Below are 24,944 nucleotides of genomic sequence, written 5' to 3'. Positions count from 1 at the left end.
ATACAATCAGGTAGACGGGTTAACTCCAGGAAAGATAGGAGGGGGAGGCAGGTAGTGCTATTCCCATTTCAAACAAGTATATTGCTTTGGAAAATGTCAGGGGGTGGGGGAGGGGGGATGTGGACTCTCAAGGGAATATAGCATGAACAGCCAAGTTTCTGGTATCAAGACTGACTCAAATATAATTGGGGTACAAGCGAGCAATTGCGATAGGGGACTCTCTAATCAGAGGCACAGACAGACACTTCTGCTAACAATGCCATGTCCCTAACCATGCCCTGAGTTCATCTCAGTTTAATTTATCAGTCCTACCGTGTTCTCTGCTTTGTTCTTGCCTGCAATGACTGTTTGACTTGTTCCTTTCCTAACTGTACCAGTCTCAGATTGATCTCTTTCCCCAATATTGCACTCCCCCACCCCCCACCGACTTTACTAGTTTAAATGCTCCCGAGCAGCTCGAGTCAAATCTCCCTGCCAGTATATTAGTCCCCTTTCAATTCAAGTGTAATCCATCCTTCTTGTACAGGTCACTTCTACACCAGAAGAGATTCCAATGATCCAGAAATGTGAACCTTTCACCCCTGGACCAGCTCCTCAGCCATACATTCATCTGTTCTATCCTCCTATTCCTACCCTCACTAGCTCGTAACACCAGACTTAATCCAGATAATACTACCCTCAAAACCTCATTTTTAAATTCCTGCCTAACTTTCTATATTCTCCCTTCAGAATTTCATCATTTTCCCTCCCTATATCATTAGTTCCAATGTGTACAGTGACCTCCTGCTAGTCCTTCTCCTCTTTGTCTCAATCCCATAAGCAGGGACTGATAGCAGTCCCATGCAATTATGCCAATTACAGAGACATGACTCAGGGATAGACAAGAATGGCAACTTAATATTCCAGGATACAAATGGAATAGGAAGGACAGAAATGGGATTAGTGTCTTGGATAATGGATAGCATTACTGCTATACTTAGGGAGGATATTCCTGGAAATACATCCAGGCAAATTATTTGATTGGAACTAAGAAATAAGAAAGGAATGATCACCTTATTGGGGTTGTATTATAGATCCCCTCATAGTCAGCAGGAAATTGAGAAATAAATTTGTAAGGAGATTTCAGTTGTAATAATAGGGTGGTTATGGTAGGGGATTTCAACTTTCCAAACATAGTCTGGGACTGCCGTAATGGTAAGGGTTTAGATGGACAGAAATTTAAGTGTACACAAGAAAAAATTCTGATTCAGTATGTGGATGTACCTACTAGAGAAGGTGCAAAACCTGACCTACTCTTGGGAAATAAGGCCTGGCATGTGACTGGGGAGCACTTTGGGGCCAGCAACCATAATTCTATTAGTTTTTAAATAGTGACGAGAAAGGATAAACCAGATCTAAAAGTTGAAGTTCTAAATTGAAGAAAGGCCAATTTTGACAGTATTAGGCAAGAACTTTCAAAAGCTGATTGGAGGCAGATGTTCCCAGGTAAAAGGACAGCTGGAAAGTGGGAAGCCTTCAGAAATGAGATAATGAGAATGCAGAGAAAGTATATTTCTGTTAGGTTGAAAGGAAAGGCTGGTAGGTGCAGAGAGTGCTAGATGACTGAAGAAATTGAGGACTTGGTTAAGAAGAAGGAAGCATATGTCAAGTATAGACATCAGAGATCGAGTGAATCCTTAGAAGGGTATAAAGGCAGTAGGGGTATACTTAACAGGGAAATCAGGAGGGCAAAAAGGGGACATGAAACAGCTTTGGCACATAGGGCTAAGGAGAATCCAAAGAGATGTTTACAAAAACATTAAGGATAAGAGGGTAACGATGGAGAGAATAGGACCCCCTCAAAGATCAGCAAGGCAGTGTATACATGGAGTCACAGGAGATGGGCAGATACTAAATGAGTATTTTGCATCAGCGTTTACTGTGGAGAAGCATATACAAGATATAGAATGTGTAGAAATAGATGGTGACGTCTTGAAAAACTTCCATATGACAGAGGAGGAGATGCTGGATGTCTTGAAATGCATAAAAGTGGATGAATCCCCAGGACCTGATCAGGTGTACCCAAGAACTCTGTGGGAAGCTAGGGAAGTGATTGCTGGGCCTCTTGCTGAGATATTTGTATCATCGATAGTCACAGGTGTGGAGTTGGAAGACTGGAGGTTGGCTAATGTGGTGCCACTATTTAAGAAAGGAAAGGAAAGGTGGTAAGGAAAATCCAGGGAACTATAGACTGATGAGCCTGACATCAGTGGTGGGCAAGTTGGAGGGAATCCTGAGGAACAGGATTTAGATGCATTTAGAAAGGCGAGGACTGATTAGGCATAGCCGGCATGGCTCTGTGCATGCCTCACAAACTTGATTGAGTTTTTGAAGAAGTAATGAATTTATTGATGAGGGCAGAGCAGTGGACATGATCTATATGGACTTCACTAAGGCATTCAACAAGGTTCCTCATGATAAAGTGTTTAGCAAGGTTAGCTCCCATGGACTACAGGGAGAACTAGTCATTAGGGTACAGAACTGGCTCCAAGGTAGAAGACATAGGTGATGGTTGAGGGTTGCTTTTCAGACTGGAGGAGTGTGACCAGTGATGTGCCACAAGGATCAGTGCTGGGTCCACTACTTTTCATCATTTATTTAAATGATTTGCATGTGAACATAGTTACAAATCACACCACCAGGTTATAGTCCAACAGGTTTATTTGGAAGCACTAGCTTTTGGAGTGCTGCTCCTTTATCAGGTGGTTATCCTGAGCAGCATTCCAAAAGCTGGTGCTTCCAAATAAACCTGTTGGGCAATAACCTGGTGTTGTGTGATTTTTAACTTGGGTACACCTCAGTCCAACACCAAGACCTCCAAATCATGTGAACATAAGTAGTATAGTTACTAAATTTGCAGATGACCCCAAAATTGGAGGTGTAGTGAACAGTGATGAAAGTTACCTCAGAGTATAACAGGATCTTGATCAGATGGGCCAATGGGCTGAGGAGTGACAAGTGGAGTTTAATTTAGATAAATGTGAGGTGCTGCATTTTGGAAAAGCAAATCACAGCAGGACTTATACACTTAATGGAAAGATCCTGGGGAGTGTTGCTGAACAGAGATCTTGGAGTGCATGTTTATAGCTCCTTGAAAGTGGAGTTGCAGATAGATAGGATAGTGAAGAAAGCATTTGGTATGCAAGCATAGCAGTTGCAAGGACATTTTGCAGCTGTACAGGACATTAGTCAGGCCCCTTTTGGAATATTGCATGCAATTCTGGTCTCCTTCCTATCAGAAGATTGTTGTGAAACTTGAAAGGGTCCAGGAAAAGATTTACAAGGATGTTGCCAGGGTTGGAGGATTTGAATTTCAGGGAGAGGCTGAATAGGCTGGGGCTGTTTTCCCTGGAGCGTCCCTGGAGAACAAGTCAACATGGATTTAGTAAAGGGAGGTCATGCCTGACAAACCTGTTGGAATTTTTTGAAGAGGTAACAAGTAGGTTAGACCAGGGAAACCCAGTGGATGTGGTCTATCTAGACTTTCAAAAGGCCTTTGATAAGGTGCCACACGGGAGGCTGCTGAGCAAGGTGAGGGCCCATGGTGTTCGAGGTGAGCTGCTGGGATGGATTGAGGATTGGCTGTCTAACAGAAGGCAGAGAGTTGGGATAAAAGGTTCTTTTTCAGAATGGCAGCCAGTGACGAGCGGTGTCCCGCAGGGTTCGGTGCTGGGGCCACAGCTGTTCGCATTATATATTAATGATTTGGATGAGGGAACCGAGGGCATTCTAGCGAAGTTTGCCGATGATACGAAGTTAGGTGGACAGGCAGGTAGTACTGAGGAAGTGGGGAGGCTACAGAAGGATCTAGACAGGTTGGGAGAGTGGTCCAGGAAATGGCTGATGGAATTTAACGTGAGCAAGTGCGAGGTCTTGCACTTTGGCAAAAAGAATAAAAGCATAGACTACTTTCTAAATGGTGAGAAAATTAATAAAGCCAAAGCACAAAGGGATCTGGGAGTGCTAGTCGAGGATTCTCTAAAGGTAAACATGCAGGTTGAGTCCATGATTAAGAAAGCGAATGCAATGTTGTCTCTTATCTCAAGAGGGTTGGAATATAAAAGCAGAGATGTACCACTAAGACATTATAAAGCTCTGGTTAGGCCCCATTTGGAGTACTATGTCCAGTTTTGGTCCCCACACCTCAGGAAGGACATACTGGCACTGGAACGTGACCAGCGGAGATTCACACGGATGATCCCTGGAATGACAGGTCTAACATATGAAAAACGGCTGAGGATACTGGGATTGTATCCGTTGGAGTCAGCAATAAGCAAAACACATTTATAGCAACTCAACTCATTTCTACAACTCAATGAAGTCCAGTTGAAGGCCGAGATTGATAGATTCTTGTTGTCGCGAGGAATTAAGGGCTACGGGGAGAACGCTGGTAAGTGGAGCTGAAATGCGCATCAGCCATGATTGAATGGCGGAGTGGACTCGATGGGCCGAATGGCCTTACTTCCACTCCTATGTCTTATGGTCTTATGGTCTTAAGCTGAGGGGTGACCTTATAGAGGTTTATAAAATCATGAGGGGCATGGATAGGATAAATAGACAAGGCTTTTTCTCTGGGGTGGCGGAGTCTAGAACTAGAGGGCATCGGTTTAGGGTGAGAAGAGAAAAATTAAAAAGGACCCAAGGGGCAAATTTTTCATGCAAAGGATGATAAGTGTATGGAAAGAGCTGCCAGAGGAAGTGATAAAGGCTGGTACAAATGCAACATTTAAAAGGATGGATATATGAATAGGAAGGGTTTTGAGGGATATGGACCAAGTGCTGGCAAATGACTAGATTAGATTAGGATATCTGGTTGGTATGGACGAGTTGGACCGAAGGGTCTGTCTCCGTGCTGCATATCTCTATGACTTAGATGAAGGGACAGAAGGCATTTTTGTCAAATTTGTTATTCACACAAAGATGGGTAGGATCTTTGTGAAAAAGAGGGTACAAAAAGGTATTAATAGGTTAAGTGAGTGAACAAATTCTTAAATGAGCAAAGATGTAGGAAATTGAGTGTAACATGGAAAAATGTAAAAATGCCCATTTTGGCAAGAAGAATGAGAAAGAAGCACTTCTTCTGAATGGTGAGAAGTTGCAGAGCTCAGATGCAAAAGAATCTGGGTGCCTTTGTACATGAATCATAAAAGTTTAGTATGCAAGTAATTAGGAAAGTTAATAAAATGTTACCATTTATTGCAAGAGAAATTGAATACAAAAGTAATTGTGCTTCAATTATGCAGCTGGGGAGTTCACTGCACAGTGCTCGTGAACTTACTTAAACACATTGAAGGCAGTTCAGAGAAGGTTTACTTGGAATGAGTAGGTGGATTTTTGAGGAAAGTTTGGACAAGGTTTAGCTTGTATCCATTGGAATTTAGAAGAGAATACTTGATCAAAACGTAAGAGTCTTGACAGAATAGATACAGAGAGATACAAGAATAGATATTTCTTGTTATGGGAGAATCCAGTACTGGGTTAAAAGAGATTAGTTGAATCTTTTTTAGCTGACGACACCCCTGTTGTAGGCGGATAGCAAACAATGAGGTGACAGAATACAGGAAAGAGATAGAGTTCTTGGTGGTGTGGTGGAAAGATAACAATCTCTCCCTCAATGTCAGCAAAACTAAAGAGCTGATCATTGACTTCAGGAAACGAGGAGGGCAAGCCCCTATCAAATCAATGGAACTGAGGTAGAGATAGTTGAGAGTGTCAAGTTCTTAGGAGTGACAATCATCAATAACCTGTCCTGGACCACCCACATTGATGCAATAGGCAAGAAGGCACAGCGCCTCTTCTTCTTCATCAGAGTGCTAAGTACATTCAGCATGTCAAAAAGCGCACTCACTATCTTTCACAGATGCACCATGGAAATCATTATCTGAATGCATCATGGCTTGGTACGGCAACTGCTCTGCCCAGAACTAAGAAACTACACAGAGTTGCGAACACAGCCCAGTCCATCACGCAAGCCAACCTTCCATCTATTGACTCCATCTACACGTAGCCAAAGACTCCTCCCACTCCAGTTATAATCTCTTGCAACTTCTTCTGTCATGCAGAGATACAAAAGCTTAAACGTACGTACCAAAAGGTTTAAGAATAGCTTCTTCCTTGCTGTTATTAGACTTCTGAATGGACCTCTCAAATTTCAAAACCAATGTTATTATGAATTTTGGTGCACCTTCTTTGCAGCTGTAATTTTGTATTCCTATCTCGGTTCAGTCACCCAATGATCTTTGTATGTTATGATCTGCCTGTACAGCATGCAAAACAAAACTTTTCACTGGTTCTTAGGTAGGTTACAATAATAAACCAAATCAAATATGGAGTCTTTGGAATCATCCCCCTTAAAAGATGGTGGAAAGAGAGCTTGAATATTTTGACAGCAGAGGTAGATAGATTCTCGTTAAGCAAGGAGCTGAAAGAAAATCAGAGGTAGTTGGGAATGTAAATTTGAGTTACAATCAGATCAGCCATAATCTTATTAAATGTTGGATCAGGCTTGAGAGGCTGAGTAGCTTACTCCTAATTCATGTGCTTGTCTTGTTATTTGGTGAGAATATTTTCAATGCTTTTTCATTTGAAACCTTGAAATGGAAACCATCTGGTCTTGCGTATTTATCACTGTTATACGCAATTAATTTCTTCATTACAATTACTTTGTTTACATTGACTCAAAACGAATAGTGTCCCTTATTCAACAATAGATTGAGGGGTGCTATTATTATAAATACTTATTCAAGGTTGTAATTCAGGATGTCCACCATTCACTTATCATTAATAATACCACAACATGCTTTCAAGAAATACAGCTTGCTTACAATCACCCACTTTTTACTAATGCAACTGTAAAACTTGTTGATTTTAATATGCATCACAAGCCTTTCATTCTCCCTTTTGTAGCTTATATTGGGCATTCTTTGCATCATTTATCAGGAACTGTGCTGTTTTCACATTTTAAGTTATCTTATATTATCACTCATCTCCTTAGCTGTGTATGACTATCTTTGATGGCAAGTAGACCCTTTGGCCTTTAGGACATAAACATGTTCAACATCATGATCTTTTGAGAACAGTACTGCCACAGCTTAAAAAAAATTTACTCATCAACAGTTGTGCAACATTTACAATGGAAATTCTGTCTCATAGCGCTGAAGTTAACCTTACATCAATCATGAATTTTAATAGTTATTTTGATACTGAGGCAGTATGAGACTAACGGTGCCCTGCAAGAATCTGTGTTAAGACCACAACTATTCAATGCATTCATTCACAATCTTAAATGGTGGTGTAGAAAGCTGAATACTCAAACACTTTAGTAGATTAGATTAGATTCCCTACAGTGTGGAAACAAGTCCTTCGACCCAACAAGTCCACACTGACCCTCCAAAGTGTAACCCACCCATACCCATTTCCCTCTGACTAATGCACCTAGCACTATGGGCAACTTAGCATGGCCAACTCACCTAACCTGCACATCTTTGGATTGTGGGAGGAAACCCACACAGACACAGGGAGAATGTGCAAACTCCACACAGGCAGTCGCCCAAGGCAGGAATCGAACCTGGGACCCTGGTGCTGTGAGACAGCAGTGCTAACCACTGAGCCACCATGATGCTTGACTATACTTGACATAAAAAGTGTGTTTGGGTGAATGTGCCATCAAAGAACTGAAGTAAAAGTGAAGTAAATAGGTATTAAGCAGAACATTCCACTAGCTACAGGTATATGCAGTTACAACTGCCAGAAACTGTTCAGGCTAAGGACCACAAATAGCGAAATTCTGCTTTGTGTTGATAATATGCAAGTTCAATAGCTGCCATGCAATAACCAACCCCAAGGAAAGAGTGTCTAACCACCTCTCTGTGGCATCCTGTGGCATGGTCAACTATCAACATCTTAGGAAGTCAACCATTGACCTGAACCTTAACTAACTGCATAAGTAACTTGGCTACAAGAGCAAGTCTGAGGTTGGTTTTCTATGTTGATCCACTCCTAATTTGTCAAAATCTTTTGCAGATGGTAGAAAGACATGCCAGAACTAGAATGGAAAGCACTTCACTTGCCTGGAAGGGTGCTGTTCCAGCAACACAAAGTCCCACTCTGGACAAAGAAGCCTATCACTTTAAAGAATCATTCTTCCATCACAGTGCACCATGGGTACAAGATGTATTGCGACAATTCACCAAGCCTCAAAAACATTACAAAGACAACAGCAGCAAAAGTATGGAAAAAAAACATTACCTATAAAGTCCCATCCAAGTCACACACCAACACAACTGACATATATTGTAATTGCTTCGTTTTAACTGGATCAAAATCCTCAATCTCCTTCCTTAAAACTATAGTTACTTTCACAATATGGATTTCAGTAATTCAAGAAAGTGCTTCACCAACATCATCCAAAGAATAATTGGAAATGAGTAATAAATGTTGGCTTCACTAGAAGCTTCCACATTCCATTTATGATTTTTATTTTTTTAAAAAAGAATTCATTGAAATTGCTGCAGACAAGATTTACAAACAGTAATTTAATATTCTCCATAGAAATTAGCTTATTTTAAATATCAACGTAACGTAAAGCAATATACTGGTAATCAACTTGACTCTTAGATCACAGCTCAAAAGCATGGGCCAATATAAAAACAAATATATTTTAAATAACAAAAACATTGGGAAAAGTCAACATTTATTTTATACCAAAGAGATATTCATATTCAAAGTTGAAGTGGATTGATTGCTCATGTTTTATTTCAAAAATGTTAAAGCCTTAAAAAAACCTAACAGGTCCTTCCATGAAAAAAAACAATTTAAAAAAGTTTAGTTCATGAATTTTTGACCCAGAAATTATCTCTTCTTTTCTGAGCACGCTCAAGGACTTGAGAGGCAAGTGAGCTGGATGCTGCTGATCGTGCAGAAATCTGTGACATTCGATCATCTTCTGAAAGAGAGAATAAGATGGGGTTGAATCATAGTTATTAAATTATTGTAAAAGTTTTGTAACAACAATTCATATCACATATTTGCACAAAATAGGAGAGTTTGGATTCTAATTGGCACTCAGCCTGGGCTAAAGTGCTGTATCTCAGTGTCAGAGAAACTCAGCAGGTTTGGCAGCACCTGTTAAGGGTGACACAAAGTAATCATTGAATCTAATGACTTCTTCAATTCTGTTTAGAACATTAACATTCAGAAATGTTAACAATTTCCCTCTTCACAAGGCTGTCAGACTTGCTGGATTTTTCCAGCACTTTGTTTTGTTTGAACTCTTCAGCATTTGCAGTACTTTGCTTTTAACTCTGTGTTACCAGGCTGCACTAATTTTAATTATTCGAATGTGGGTTAGAATCATAACCTGGGATAAAAACATCCAGAATGTAATAGGCTAACAGAGTACATGGAGAAGGATGGGAGCAGGTTAATGTGGTATATAAAAACAGGATAGAACATTTGGGCTGAATGGCCGATTTTTACTGTACATTTTATGGAACTTCAGTCTCTGCTCCTTTCCATCTTCCCAAATTGAAAAATCTATTAGTCTACAAGAAATCTAATCTCTTTCAAACTTATTCCTCCTCCTTTTTTCTGAGGTGGCATTGGTTTAGGCTAGAGTCATTCCACTGGACTTATCAAAATACAATCTGAACAAAAGCTAATACCAAAAACACATATGAAGATAGACATGGTTTAAATATGACAGTGAACAAACATCAATATTTTGAGCTTTTACTTTGGAGTTGCAGAAATTGACAAAATGTATTTAGATCGTATTCGCAAGACAGTGCTCGCTATCTACAGCAGTGAATGCATTTCTGCTTTCTTATAGACATCAGTCGGTCAAACAGAAAACATCTTCACTGTATTTCAGCTTCCTTAAATATGATAGTAACGTCAATTGATCTGCTTTAACAGTTGACAGCAGAAGAATAAACACTTCACTAGATCATGAATTCAGTTTAAAGACAATCAGATTTGTTAAACAATAAATGGCTAAATGAGCAGATGAAACTATACATTAGGCATTTATCTAATGTTAAACTTACAGCTATCATTCCTTACAATGCAAAAATATTTGTTGGGTGTACCAAAACGTATAACGCTATTTGTTTTTCAAGTTGCTCTTTATCAAGTTAACTCATCTTTATGTTTCATCTTTCCTGCACCTTGACTTCTGTAATTAATCATTTCCTCCCCAGTTTATTTGAATATGGTTAATAGTCAGAAATAAAAGTTATAAAACAATTTAAACTGCTAGACAATGACAACTTTTGTGAGAATCTTTGATCAAATAACATTAAACTGCTCTTCGAGTTATAATTAACAATTCAATAAGATGGGACAGCATGGTACTGGTTTACAGTAGGCAACTTAATTTTGTTTCAACTTTAAAATCTTCAAATTACCATTATCAGCAGCAACTGGGTCTGTTGGTGGTATCCTCAGCAGACTTGCCCTTAGTCCTCCGGTATTGCCTTTATGGGAAGTTGTAAAATAACTTTATTTTATTGATTCTTAGTTGTGCTACAGAATTACTAGATACAGTTGTACCAAGCTTGTTAAACCCCCATTATTCTTCTTTACACTTTCTTGAAACATTTTAATGCTAAAACACTACAATTCCAAACAAATTTCTAACATGGAAAAACCATACAGAATAATTGTACTCAATTCACTACTGTATCAGGAGCTGCAAACCGCATATCACATTTACCATCAAAATTCACTAAAGAGGAGAGCATTTATGTTATAAGAGAACCAGGCACTGTGTGAATTTGACAAGTTTAGAATGATTAGATAGCTACCTACATTGAACCAAGGAACTGAAAATTCCAACCAGCTGAAGGAAAAGGCCAGAGTAATTTAGAAAGGTTTAAATATCTCTAGAAAACTATAATTTCACTTTTCTAATTTTGTATCTATCGTTGTATCTTGTTTCAATAAAATTATGTATTTTTAATCAGTTTGTCCTACATGTACCCCAAGGCACCTCTGTTCCTGCATGTGGTTTAAAATTATGCCATTTTGTATTAAATGTCATTTGTCACATGTCTGCCCAGTTCACCAGTCTGTCTGTGTTCTCCTAAACACTGATTAATATGTTGATTACCATTATGTTGGAACTCCGGATGTCTAAGAGTTCCTTGTATCCGATGAGGGCAGTTCTGAGATGGTAAAACAGTGACTGAAGCAGATTTTGCATTAACAGTGGGATGAAATTTCAACGATGTTAAAATAGAAGGTTCAGACTTTGCATGAGATGGGCTGTTGAGATTTGCAGATCTGTATTCTTCCCTCATAGGAATGGGATCAGAAGTCTTAACGCCTGCAGTAGGGGACTGCTGGAGTGATTCAGTCTAAAAAGTACAGAATAATATGCATTACTCAAATAATTTAAGTACAATGCTGCAAAGATTACAAAACTATCTGGTAAATCAGCTTCATCTAGTGATTTAGTGGGTAAATGAAGTCACGTAAGACAAAGTTTCAGGTTCCAGTGTAGGGCTGCACAAAGTTATCTGAATTCAGCCTAGGCAGTAGTGGGGGCACTATAATAACTTAATGGCTAAGCAGGAGGGAAATCATCTAGGATTCCAACTCTGATTACAGTTTAATAATTCTACGATATTGCTCTAGTGAGACTCGACAGACTGATGAGCCTTCTTTATTTCTATAAAGACTCTAGAACCCTTGTTGGAAAGTTTAGAAATGTTTAAAAAACTGAACTTGGCTATGAGGTAGTCTGGAGTCAAATAACTGAACAGATACTGGTTATCTCAATTTGCAAGGAAATAGGCGCTCAAGTTATATACCCCAAACTTGAGGATGCTAGTTTCTTTTCTCTCCAATGCATCCCAAGATGCTTGTGTTTTAATTTATTTGTTAAAACATACTTACTTACACGAATCTAGTGTGCCACTTTCTAAATAAAACTATTTTCCCTAATCCAAGTGCATGTAAATCAATTCAATCTCACTCATTAGCACATCACCCGAGACCAGTTGATTGGTCATACATAGATTGAATTTCAGGCCTGCTGTATTGCACAACACGAGTTGGTCAAGAAATACCTTTGCTAACGGGAGCCAAGATATCTCTCATAAAAGTTCTGTACCTTTTTCAGTATTTTGCTTGGTGATTCTGATAAATATTTATAGGGCGAATATGATTTTCCCAATGGAGGCTCTCTCCTTCTGCAATGGGATGGTGGCAATCTGACTTTACAAGGAGAAACTAAAACAGCACCCCCTGGTGGAGAAAAATTAAAATTAGGATGTAACAATTATTAGGTGGTTAGTCTAAATGGATTTGTAGAGGAGATTGAGGCCTTTGTATACCACCCCTGTCCTTCCACTTACACATACCACCTACAATTTCAGCAGTGGAAGCACACACAAAACTTTCTAAATTACAATTACCTTGAAGTATACATTTTGTTAAAACAAAATATATAATCCTTTTGAAGGCTGTATAAGCTGTATTAACTGATCATTTTTTCCAGACCTATGTAAAATTGGTTATTGCTCTGCAACAGTTAATTTGCTGCAATTTTAAACATCCTTGTTTTCGGTATCTCCATTTTACTACATTGCTGGCTTTCTGCATACTGTGAATAACTGATACAACCCATAGTCATAAAAAAATTAAACCTTTTTGGTTACCTTGGTGATTTACAGAATGTATGGAAATTTTCATTTGAGTTCAGGTTTTAATAACTCATAATTACATTAATATTTCTTTGCAAAATTAGTCATTCTTGAAGCGCTCAGCCCTTCTCTCCTTCTGGTCTACATTTCTGATTATTCTGACCACTTCCCACATCTTGATTTAATTTCTGCTTATTCTCTGGATGGTGGGAATTAAGAATCCCACTAATAAAATTAAATTTATTAATTAAACTGAGCCATGATTAGCTAATGCCAGTCAGCATGAATATGTTTACTTTCCATACCATAATGCTGAGCAGCAAGAAACACGTACATGGTGCAGCTGATATAAACAAAGAGGGGAGCAATTTGGGGTAAACAGGAGAAAAAAGGCGCAACAGGGAAAGCTAGAGCATATTTTATAAAGGATTTCTCCAAAATAGTACACAAAGCTGCCTTCTAATCTAGTAAAAAGTACATGTCAAAACTCTTATTACAATTATTAATTTCCACAACTTTTGAAATCGCACTTAAGGGTAACAAAAAAAAGCTGAATCTCTACAATTATTATAGACAAATGATATTTGTACCAAATTAAGAAATGCCCATACCAACAGCTGGTGTGGTCAGATCATGATGTGTTCTCAGCGTTCCACCCGTTGACTTAAGTTTTGGTGTAGGTAGCCGCCCACCTGCATCAGAATCAAGCTCGGAATGTCCATTTGATTCTGAATTTACTGTTGCATCACCTCGTACTTTTACAGGGACAGGATCACTAGAAATTTAATTAAATTAATATTATTCCATTCTTACAGCAATTAGTTCATTTGGTTGAAGAAAAAAGGATCTTGTGCAGAAGAAAATAAAACTGTACAAATAATCAGCTTTCTAAAATGGTGCAGAAAGCAGCTACGAAAGAAAGTTTCTACTGAGCAGACAATTCATTTAAAGCACCACTTGTGCCAGCTAAGTTTTATTTCTGTAAAAGTTTAATTTTAAAGTTAAATGGGGACTATTCACACTTTGAGATTTAGCCAAAATCCCATGGATAACTTTTTAATTCACCCCTCAAGTACATGCAGAAAACATCGAAAATTACAGGTCTACACTAGACCAGCAGTACAGTTGCAACATAGTACGGAGAAGATAGAACATACAACAATACAGCACAGTACAGGCCCTTCAGCCCTCAATATTGTCCCAATCTTTTATCCTATTCTAAAGATTAAACTAACCAACATACCCTTCATTGTACTACCTTCCATGTACCTATCCAAGAGCAGTTAACAATTATTATAAATAGTTCTAACATGGGGAAATAAAGACAAAATTTAAGGACTGCTCATTACCTATACATTTGAAATGGGTCAAAATGACTATTGACTATATAAAAGGCTGTGACAAAATTTCATTCCAAAGCTTTGGAACTCATTTTAATACACATTCCCAAATAACCCCTTCTCCAGTTAATACATCAATACCTTTCAATAACTGTTTCCACTTCTGCATTTCTCTCAATTTCAATTTCCTTCTCAGTTTCATTATTTTGGCTTTGGTTGCCTCCATGTTCTGGTGCACATGGCTTCTCTTCCTCATCATTCCATGCCAATTTCCTGCTAACTGGAAGGGTAGGAACATCTGACATACTATTGTCTCCCATACCATTATATTTTGCTCTGGCTTTCTCTGGTGATGCTTGTGCTACAGAATCAGACTGCAGTTCTTGTTTTGTTGTGCTGGAAGTATTTGGTATTTCTGTTGTTCTAAAAATATTAAACAAATATCCTCTAAGCCAGCAATATTGAGATATGTGCTCATCATTTAACTGGAAAGACTTACAGCAATACTTACATGTGATTCATGAAATGTATTAGATTCAACAAAGCCACTAATTGTGTATAAATAGGAGCACTTAACATTAGATATTTTTGAAAATTATTCAAAATTACATTGGTAAACTCTTAGTGCTGCAGTAGAAAGCATTCTGGAGCTCTAAATATGATGGATAAATTTTAATTCACACTTGCTATTGTATGAGAAAACATGACTGCTGCCAAGGGGTTTAGACTACTTCCTGCTGCGACAGCATATGTTAAAAATAAGTTCCAAAATATGTACTAATCTACTGATTCATACTTGCAATTATTTTATACACACAATCAAATACCGAAACTGCTGGAAAGGCTCAGCATGTCTGGCAGCATCCATTGAGAGAAATCAGAGCTAATGTTTTGGGTGGAGTGACCCTTCCTCAGAAGGTTCTGCTGAGCTTTTCCAGCAGTTTCTGTTTTTTTTTTGATTTCCAGCATCCACAGTTCTTTTGGTTCAATTAATTTATGCAGGTTTATTTGTTATTAATCTATACCTTGCAAGGTCCAGAGTTTCGACATTGTCACTAACTGTTTCTTCAGTATCAGATGAGGAGGACACCTCCCATAACCTATTTTGTTCTGACAAAATTTGGGTGAGATGATCTCTGGAGAAGTGAGTGCCCAGTGCTCTCCTTTTATATGCTTCTGCTTTTTCTCTAAGTTCTTTTACCTGCGACAGCAGAGCAGAAGGATAAAATTAAATCTACAGCAGCTCTGATCAGTCTTTCCATAAAATTGTTCAATTCCTGTTATGGTCGACATTGTGTAATTTTAAAAGCTACTTAAAGATAAGAGATCTTTCTGCTCTAAATATATAAAACAGTTGCTGATCTTGCATCTTCAAAACTGCAAACAATGGTAAAGAACAACACTAGCATAGTAAGGTAGTTGCTAATCATAACTACTTAAAGAAAAAGTTCACTTTGCTAAATATGCATTTATAAAAACCAGAACATGCATGGAAAGTACAATCTAAAAACTAACCTCAGCATACCAATAAGAATTTAGGTTATTTTCAGTACCCTACAGAGAAAGAAGGTAGAAATAATTTGTAAATAGTTTGCTTTTGAAAATCTAATAGCATTAAATGTATTCTAAATTGAAATTAGTGAAACATCAATAATTTGCTGCAAGCATTGGCTGAGGAATTGTAGCATGGTACAAAAGCGCCCCCTGGAGTGTCCTATAAAGACCAGTTTTAAAAATATAACTGGATGAATATACAAATCTTCAAAAGAAGATCATTTCAATTACCACAGTTATCACTGAGGTATTGGATTCAGTTAGGCTATTTTCAAATTAACTATCCTGTTTAAAGGGGTCCCAATAAACTTCAGGAGTGTTAAAAGCAAATATTGACATTAGTACTGTGATCCATTATTCACCTACCCCTTCAGATCGGTATGCTCCTCTACTGTAGTCATATTGACAAGGAGGCCTAAACTTAGTCTTGTATTCAGATTTAATTTTTCTGGAAAAAAGAAGATGCAAATTGTAACTTTTGCAAATTTGAATGTGGCAAATCATACCTCATAATTAAATTGCACATTTTAAGCATACAAAGATTGTACCTAAGCCCTTTGCGTGAGCAGATGGGTTTATGTGGATTCTGTTGCTTTAGAAGCTGTTTATCTTGAGGTGGTTGTTCCTTAGTCTCCTGACCCTGGTCTTTTGAGGTGGATTCTGTTGACTTAGGATGAACAGTCTTCAGCTTATTATATTGAATAAATTAAAATTCAAAGACCCCCCAATGAATGTAACATGCATTTTTCACAACTTCTCTCCAAAGAAAATTAGACTCCTTTAATTATGGATACTGCTTTCATTATTGTATAAAATGATTATTTTATACAATAAAATGGAAAAAATAACAAAAATTGAATCTTTAAGAATAAAAATAAGAATAGAAAGAAACAATATTTAAGGTAGTTGTCAATTATATTTGATATATTTCAATCATCATTTTGAAAACAGGTACAAAGATTAGATACTTCAGGTGACTATTTAATCTGGCCTGAACTGTGCACTGATGAACATGCTAGAGCAGGGAGTGTCATACCTTGGGATAACGTGAACTCATGACCTATTAAGAGAATTGATATCCTTGCAGAATCATCTAATAACCATCTACAGAAATCTGAAAGCCGATTCCTTGTCAACCTTTTCTGCTAAAGACGGTTGCCAAAAAGCATCAAGAGGGTGAGACATTTTGATCCATGTTCAGCAGGTCACAACTAAACTACCATTTTTCCTTGACCATAAACAGAAAAAGTGAGCAAACAACATCCAATTACCTTTATTGGAGACAGATTTTCTTGCTCAAATGCTAAAGCTTCTTTTCCTTCAAAGTCTTTACGGAAACGCAATCCTTTAGGTGGCTGCATACCTTTAAACTGACTTGAATATTCAGTTTCACTGAGCATCTTACTGAATTTAAATGGATGCACATGCTTATTTCTGGAGTGAAAAATCTAGAGAAAGGGACAATATTTCTTAATGTTATGAATAATAAAGATGATACCCTTTAAGGAAACTTCCTACTGCAATCCCTCCTTGTTAAAATATGAACATTCTTTGTGGTATGACATAGACCATATTAACGAGGTAAAAACAATGACTGCAGATGTTGGAAATCAGATTCTGGATTAGTGGTGCTGGAAGAACACAGCAGTTCAGGCAGCATCCAAGGAGCTTCGAAATCGATGTTTCGGACAAAAGCCTCCTGATGAAGGGCTTTTGCCCAAAACGTCGATTTCGAAGCTCCTTGGATGTTACCTGAACTGCTGTGCTCTCCCAGCACCACTAATCCAGAAAATAGGCCATATTAACTTGAACAAGGAGCTAGAGAAAGAAACATTAACAAAGTATTAGTTTTGATCATCTAATATGAATTAAGGAGAGATGGTGGCATAGTGGTAATGTAATTGGACTAGTAATCCTGAACCCCAGACAGAAGCTCTAAGCACATGGGTTCAATTCTCACCAAGGCAGATGGTGAAATTCTGGAATAAAGTGCAGTGGTGACCATGTGACCACTCAATTGTTGTAAAAACCATCTGGATCACTAATATCCTTTAGGAAAGGAAATCTGGCATCCTTATCCAGGTTGGCCTACATGCAAATGCAGTTGACTCTTATCTACCCTCTGGGCAATTAATACTGGCCCAGCCTCTCATTCGATAAATGAATACAGAAAAAAATAGCAGGTTAATAAACCCAATGTCTTTTGTTTACACAGATATATTTAGTGGAATTACAATTTGAAAATAATATTTTCTAAACTATCCTCCATTCTCACTACAGGTAGTGCTGCAATAACACCGTTGTTGCATTCCAGCGGAACCTCGCTTAACAGAAAATCACTTAATAGAAATAATGGGGCCTATGGGAAAAGTGAGGTTAGAGGCAGACCAGCAAAAACAAAAATCACAATTGAGCGATTGATCAAAAATCACCCAAAAGTCTAATGCAAAGAATAGCACAGCCTGAATGAAGGTTGAAATCACATTTATTAACATAACAAAACAAAAGCAAATTTAACACAACACATTTAAAAAATGTAAGAAAGCTGGTCTCTGTACAGTACCTCTCACAGAAAGTTGCTCTGTTGGCAGCTGACATTAGCGCATGCACAGAACAGCAGACAGACTTCGGCGCATGTGCAAAACGACACGAAGCCCGGTGTCGACAGCGCACATGTGCAGACACACACGCATGCATAGCACGGCAAGAACACTGCCGCATACACAGAACGGCACTGAGATTTTGGGACACACATTGGCACATGCTGGAACCATGATATTGCCATGAACAATTTAGAAAATGATGCAGCCATCCAGGCATTCAGCTCCCAAAGGTCAATCCTTAGCACCTGGTTCGCATTTAAAGCCCTCCTCTAACATATGCTTAAAATCTAACTCTTTGACCAAGCATTTGCCACTCCCAGCCCTTCAACTGGCTCAATTTTTAAAAACTAATTGCACTCCTATGTATCTGGGGATGATTTCTTATTATATAATTAATGGTAGGCCTTGGGTAGCATTGTAGAACAGAGGGACCTAACTTCACAGCCAGTCTTATTAAGAATTCCTATTTTCTTAAATCAAATAAGCAAAGATAAACGAACATAAAAATAATGAAACACATAAAAGAACACAGGAGCGAGAAGGGGACATACAACCCATCGAGTCTTTTCCATCATTGCTATGTTCATGGTTGATCTTGGGCCTCAACTCCATTTTCCCACCCACTCCTCACAACCCTTAGTTCCAAATTCTCAACCAGCCCTAAATATATTCAATGATGGCACATCCACAACACTTTGGGGTAGTAAATCCCAGAGATTTGCAAACCTCTGAGTGAAGAATTTCCTCCATCCCGATCCTAAATGATCAGATGCTTGTCATCAAACCATGCTCCCTTGTTCTAGAGTTCTCAGCGTCAGGAAAATTTGTCTTAATACTTACAATGTTAAGCCCTTAATAATTTTGATTGTTTCAATGAGATCACTTCTCATTATTCTAACTGTCAGGGAATATAGACCCATAATTCAGCACAGGACAACCAACTCATCCCATAAGGCCATACGAGGTAGGAACAGAATTGAACCCATTCAGCCCACTGAATCAGCTCCCCCATTTGATCATGGCTGATATGTCTGTCAATCCCATTCTCCAGCCTTTTCCCTGTAACCTTTGAACCCCTTATTAATCAAGAACTTATCTATCTGTGTCTTAAATACACCCAATGACTTGGCCTCCATAGCCTTCTGTGGAACTGAGTTCCGCAGATTCATCACATTCCCAGAAATCAGTCTAGTCAATCTTTGCAGTACTGCCTCTTATGCAAGTTCTCCTCCTAGGCATTCACATGGATAGTGGATGATTTTCTTCTGCTCCTTTGTTGTGGGTCCTATGATGACTAAGTAGTCCAATGCTGGATATGCATCTCTTGCGTCAGATGTTGCTCGAAGACGTAGGAGTGTGATGCTCAGATTTTTGTGTGCATCTTCCAGTGTTTGTATTGATTTCCATCTGGACATAGCACTTTTTCTCCAATTTGGGCAGTCTTGAGTTGTGGTCTCACCAAAACCCTGTACAATTGTAGCAAGCCTTCTTTATTCTTGTAATCCAATCCTTTTGTAACAAAAGGTAAAAATAGAAATTGCTGGAAAAGCTCAGCAGGTCTGGCAGCATCTGCGAAGAGAAATCAGAGTCAACGTTTTGGGTTTTGGGTCAAGTGACCCTTCTTCACAACGTTAACTCTGATTTCTCTCCACAAATGCTGCCAGACCTGCTGAGCTTTTCTAGCAATTTCTATTTTTGTCTCTGATTTACAGCATCTGCAGTTCTTTCCGTTTCTTTTGTAATAAAAGCCAATATGCATTTTACTCCCTCATTGCTTGCTGTACCAACATTCTAACTTTCAGTGCTTGTTGTACAAGTATACCTCTGAAAACCAACACTTAAAGTTCCATTCATTCAAAAAATGTTTTCTATTCTTACAAAAATCAATAACCTCACAGTTACCCATACCAAACTCAGTTCAAACATTGTTACTGACTCATCCATATATGTATCTTTCTTTACAGGCGATGTATACCCCTCAATGCTTGCACTCCCTGCTAAATTTGAATCAACAAGTGTAGGTTTGTTTGACTACCTCTTCACCTAAGTTATTAACACAATTTATGAATAGCTGAAGCCTCTGCCAAACTCCACTGATCAAAAGATCAATATCCAAACGTTGAATTAGGCAGTAAAAAACTTTCAGAGATTTACAGATGTTTTATTAAATCCATAGTTCAGCAAAAACATCAGTTTCCACCTTTTCTTTCTGGAGAAGAAACAAACTTTTATTTTAAAAAAGATAAATTAACAAATTAAAAAACCTGTCCCCTGGGGTACCGTGACCTTAGACAAAAACCCACCACCAAAAGGTAGAAACTGAGGGGGACTAAATCAAAATATCATGGGAAGGGAAAATAATGCATCCCAGTTACCCCACCCCCCCCCCCCCCCTCCTCCAAGCACACAGAGAAACCAGCTTCTATTTTATTTTCAGCACCCACCACAAATCACCCCACTAATTAAATAATCCAATAACAAATTACATTCTCTGCCTGCCAGGGGCAGTATCGCAATAACAAAGTAAGAAGAGCGGACAAAACAAGGCAGGGGACAAAATCAAATTAGAGTCAGTGAGGAAAACTGATTCACTGTAGCCACCATGGTGACCCCCTACTCAAAAAGGCTTCAAGGTTAGCAGTGGGGACAGTGTGTTTGCTCTCAGAGGATGTGGAGAGAATCCAGATTTTCCTTCAATATTTTAATAATAGGTCTTTGTATTTTCGAATCAATGTTGTTACATATTTGTTTCGAACAATTGGGACACAGAACTTGCATTTCTTACACTGACATCAGCCTGTCAACTTGAAAATGCCTCATTTATCCCCACCATCTCAGAAAGTATATAATGTATGAGCAGGTAGGGAAAGAGTTCAGTTTAGAGTTGCTTGACAAAGACTCAGCTAGCATGACTTTGACTAGATATGAACTTGCAGTAAACAATGCAGGTGCTGGAGGCAAGGGGAGTGGAGGCAAGGTGAAGAACATCTATTGTATCATACCAGATGGCTTATTCTTTACTGTTGATGCTTGCTGATTGTAACGGTCACCCAATCAATGTAGATGTTGCCTTATTTGGATGTTGCTCCCTGTAAGTAACGATATAATTCCTTAAGAATCTGCTGCTCGAGAGAAGACAGAGAACTCATGTCCTCGTGTACATGGGCGATCTCTCTCTCTCCAGGGCTCGGAATAAAGGTGAAGAAGGTAGAGCCATACTGTGCCTAATGGTTTGCTTCAACTGATACGGAAACGTGACAAGATTGGCGTGCCAGGTAGGAGTCCAAACGAATAGTTACAATCGGATTGTGTCCAGTGATTGCCCAGAACAAGACGGACAGGCCCACAAGGTAAACCTCAGTCCCTCTCGATATTCCTTTGCGTTGGATACTGTCTCCTCATTCATTCGCTTTATATTCTTCGGACTCCTCGAATGGTAATTAGTTCAGTCGAGAGACACAGTTTCGTAAATGCACTGACAAATAGGGGCTCTGGTCCCCTGGGCTTAATAAGGTTTCAAGTCCCTGGACATATAGAGTAAGAAAAGGGGTTTCAGTCCCCATGAGAAGTAAAGTGAGAAAGGGGTTCGAGCCCCCAAGGTAGAAAGGGATTAAAATCTCTGAGGTAAAAGGGGGTTAAAGTCCTCTAATGGTGAAGTTTGAGGCTCTGAAAAAAAAATTTAGCAATCAGGAACTTCAAAGAAAAACTTCTAAACAAAATTTGGTACTTCTTAAAGTTATTGCCTCTATCCCTTACACCTCCCCTTAGAAGTACCTTTAGGACAACATGGGAAAAGGGAAAACAAAAGTGGAACCCATCTGCTCGGATCCCGACACTGAAGTGCATTGACTGCCATGGAAGCTTTGTCCGGGTTTTTATTGTGGGAGTCTCAGTTTCTGGGCTGTGGACTTGACTTGTTGAGTCTTTTTTCTGGGTAAGGGGAGTGGCTTGTACTGCAGTGCCGTGTGGTCCACTGCAAATGTTTTATTTTTTAAGTGTAATTTCATCAAGAGGATGCGAGAAAAAAAAATAGATATGCTGAAATTATGGTTGTACTAATACTTGGATTGAAAAAGGAGGTTTCAATATAAATTATACCATACTGAAAGTGTTTGATACTTAAATATTTTGGTTTGTTAAAATACTGGTTCAGAAAATCCTTTTAAGTAACTGTCTTGCCTTAGTTGAATTAGGATCTCAATTCAATGTGTTTTATGGGCTACGTAATAGGGCAGATTTTGTTTTTATATTATTATACAACATTATGTTTTTTTAAAAATTATCAAACTTGTAACCTTATAACAAATTGATCGAGGACCTTGAGCCCTGATTTGTTTGAAAACCTACAATGCCAGTTTCAAAAAACGATTGTGTTAGTGGTCATGCTTTAGCCAGATGAGAGTATTGTATTAAGACGTTTTTGCTGTTTTTTAATGCAGACTTTTCACAAAGAGTGATTTTAATTTTGATGTTTTGTTAAGATTTTAGAGGATATTAGAACTCAAGGCTGAGCTGTTTAAGTTCTGTCAATTATTCTTAAGACTTCATTGCCCCCCTTCATACTGCAAATTCAAATTCCTACCAAAGTTGCCACTGTAATTCTGACTATTTTATTTGTGAAGTTTCATTTGGAGAACATATTTTAATATATTCTGCATTTGTTTCCCATGAATATTTGAGATTTAAATCTGAACTGAAACTGCCTCTTCAATGGCTAAAGCACAGGAAACATTTTGTTATTTTCTTGCTGTTCCAGGTTTTTGAAATACTTTTCCTGACAGCTTTCACTTTAGCCAAGTATTAATTTGTCAAAGGAAAATAATTTTTGAATAACCTGAATGAGGACCCCCGAGGGTTTGATTTTAGGACCATTGATTATTGTTTATTAAGTGACTGAATTGTTTAGGTAGTACAATTTAGAAGTTTATGGACTGTACAAAACTTGATAATGTCATAAATAATGAACAGAGTAACAGACTTCAAGACAACTGAAAATGTTGAAGTAGGCAGGCACAATTTAATGTGGTTAAATGTGTGGCTGTCTTCATACTAATAACCACCTTGGCAAGGAAGGAACGAGAGGGGAAATGCAAAGATACTTCAGCAGCTAACATCGTCTCTGGAGTTTCTCCATTCACCTGTAAAGCGGGCCTTCGGACCACCACCCAACCCTCCACAACCTGATCCAACGAATTCAATCAAACTTAATGGTAAGGTCCTGGGGAATGTTGCTGAACAAAGAGATCTTGGAGTGCAGGTCCACAGCTCCTTGAAGATGGAGTCGCAGGTAGATAGGACAGTGAAGAAGGCGTTTGGTATGCTTTCCTTTATTGGGCAGAGTATTGAGTACAGGAGTTGGGAGGTCATGTTGCAGCTGTACAGGATATTGGTTAGGTCACTGTTGGAATATTGCATGCAATTCTGGTCTCAAAATTATGAGGGGCATGGATAGGAGAAATAGACAAAGTCTTTTCCCTGGGGTCGGGGAGTCCAGAACCAGAGGGCATAGGTTTAGGGTGAGAGGGGAAAGATATAAAAGGGACCTAAGGGGCAATTTTTTCATGGAGAGAGTGATAAGTATATGGAATGGGCTGCTAGAAGATGTGGTGGAGGCTGGTAAATTTGCAACATTTAAGAGGCATTTGGATGGGTATATGAATAGGAAGGGTTTGGAGGGATATGGGCCGGGTACTGACAGGTGGGACTAGATTGGGTTGGGATATCTGGTCAGCTTGGACAGGTTGGACCGAAGGGTCTGTTTTCATGCTGTACATCTCTATGAGTTCCCCAGTCATGAGCACAAAAAGTGAAGAAGCTAACAACAGTGAAGAGGAGGTTTGTACACTTTTTGTCAGCGGCCTTCCTATGGATATTAAGCCAAGTGAGCTTTACCTTCTCTTTCGATCATTTAAGGGATATGAAGGTTCACTGATCAAACTGACATCAAAACAGCCAGTTGGCTTTGTTACATTTGACAGCAGAGTATGAGCAAAAGCAGCAAAGAATACTGCCTTCATCTAGCCTGCAGCTGCACCTGCTGCCCTTCACGCTCAGATGCGCTGGTATCCCCTATCTGAAGCATCGCCGCAAGGATGAATGTCTTGTCAGTTTTGTTAAGTTTTTAACTGCCCTTATCCAAGAATTCAGATTTCTCCATGGAGTGATGCAGAAGGACAGACTGGATTTTGTTTTCAGGTTGGACTTCACTGAAGAAGATTTTGGATAACTAGCTCATTTCCACTCGACTTGGATAGGGTGGAGTGGTCACTGAGGATTGTGGATTTAAGAATTCTACTGGTGAAGTTTCTTCCATATGGGAGGATCCTGCAGATTCTATTTGCTGCATGGACTGGTAATTGTTGTTGTTATAATCATCTAGGAGAAAGTGAGGACTGCAGATGCTGGAGATCATAGCTTAAAAATGTGTTGCTGGAAAAGCGCAGCAGGTCAGGCAGCGTCAAAGGAACAGGAGAATCGACGTTTCGGGCATAAGCCCTTCTTCAGGAATGAGGAGGGTATGCTAAGCAGGCTAAGATAAAAGATAGGGAGGAGGGACTTGGGGGAGGGGCACTGGGGATACGATAGGTGGAAGGAGGTTAAGGTGAGGGTGATAGGACCACAAGGGATGAATGCAGATTTCTCCAGCTTTCTCATTTCCCCTCCCCCTACCTTTTCTCAGTCCCAACCCTCAGACTCAGCACCGCCTTCTTGACCTGCAATCTTCTTCCCGACCTCTCCGCCCCCACCCCCTCTCCGAACAA

The 24,944-nt window shown here is 38.9% G+C and overlaps 1 protein-coding gene across 6 annotated transcripts in view; it reads right to left on the bottom strand.

Annotated features, from left to right (window-relative positions):
- Positions 1–8,495: 8,495 nt before the first annotated feature.
- The window catches only part of mdm1 (Mdm1 nuclear protein), a 30,358-nt gene continuing 13,909 nt past the window's right edge, over positions 8,496–24,944 (bottom strand). Inside the window, exons 5-15 of one of the 6 annotated variants that reach the window (XM_043709616.1) lie at positions 16,852–17,028; positions 16,129–16,247; positions 15,947–16,028; positions 15,542–15,580; positions 15,052–15,227; positions 14,168–14,449; positions 13,298–13,461; positions 12,155–12,288; positions 11,150–11,396; positions 10,446–10,514; positions 8,496–8,983 (exon numbers count right to left, since the gene is read on the bottom strand). In XM_043709616.1, the coding sequence (XP_043565551.1) occupies positions 8,868–8,983; positions 10,446–10,514; positions 11,150–11,396; positions 12,155–12,288; positions 13,298–13,461; positions 14,168–14,449; positions 15,052–15,227; positions 15,542–15,580; positions 15,947–16,028; positions 16,129–16,247; positions 16,852–17,028 (1,605 nt within the window). In that variant the 3' untranslated portion in view covers positions 8,496–8,867. The remainder of the gene's footprint in view (positions 8,984–10,445; positions 10,515–11,149; positions 11,397–12,154; positions 12,289–13,297; positions 13,462–14,167; positions 14,450–15,051; positions 15,228–15,541; positions 15,581–15,946; positions 16,029–16,128; positions 16,248–16,851; positions 17,029–24,944) is intronic. The other 5 variants (XM_043709617.1, XM_043709619.1, XM_043709622.1 and 2 more) reach the window with 5 other exon arrangements.

This window comes from Chiloscyllium plagiosum, chromosome 19, assembly GCF_004010195.1.
Source record: "Chiloscyllium plagiosum isolate BGI_BamShark_2017 chromosome 19, ASM401019v2, whole genome shotgun sequence".
In the NCBI taxonomy this organism is placed as follows: Eukaryota; Metazoa; Chordata; class Chondrichthyes; order Orectolobiformes; family Hemiscylliidae; genus Chiloscyllium; species Chiloscyllium plagiosum.
This window is presented reverse-complemented; position numbering and strand designations above follow the sequence as displayed.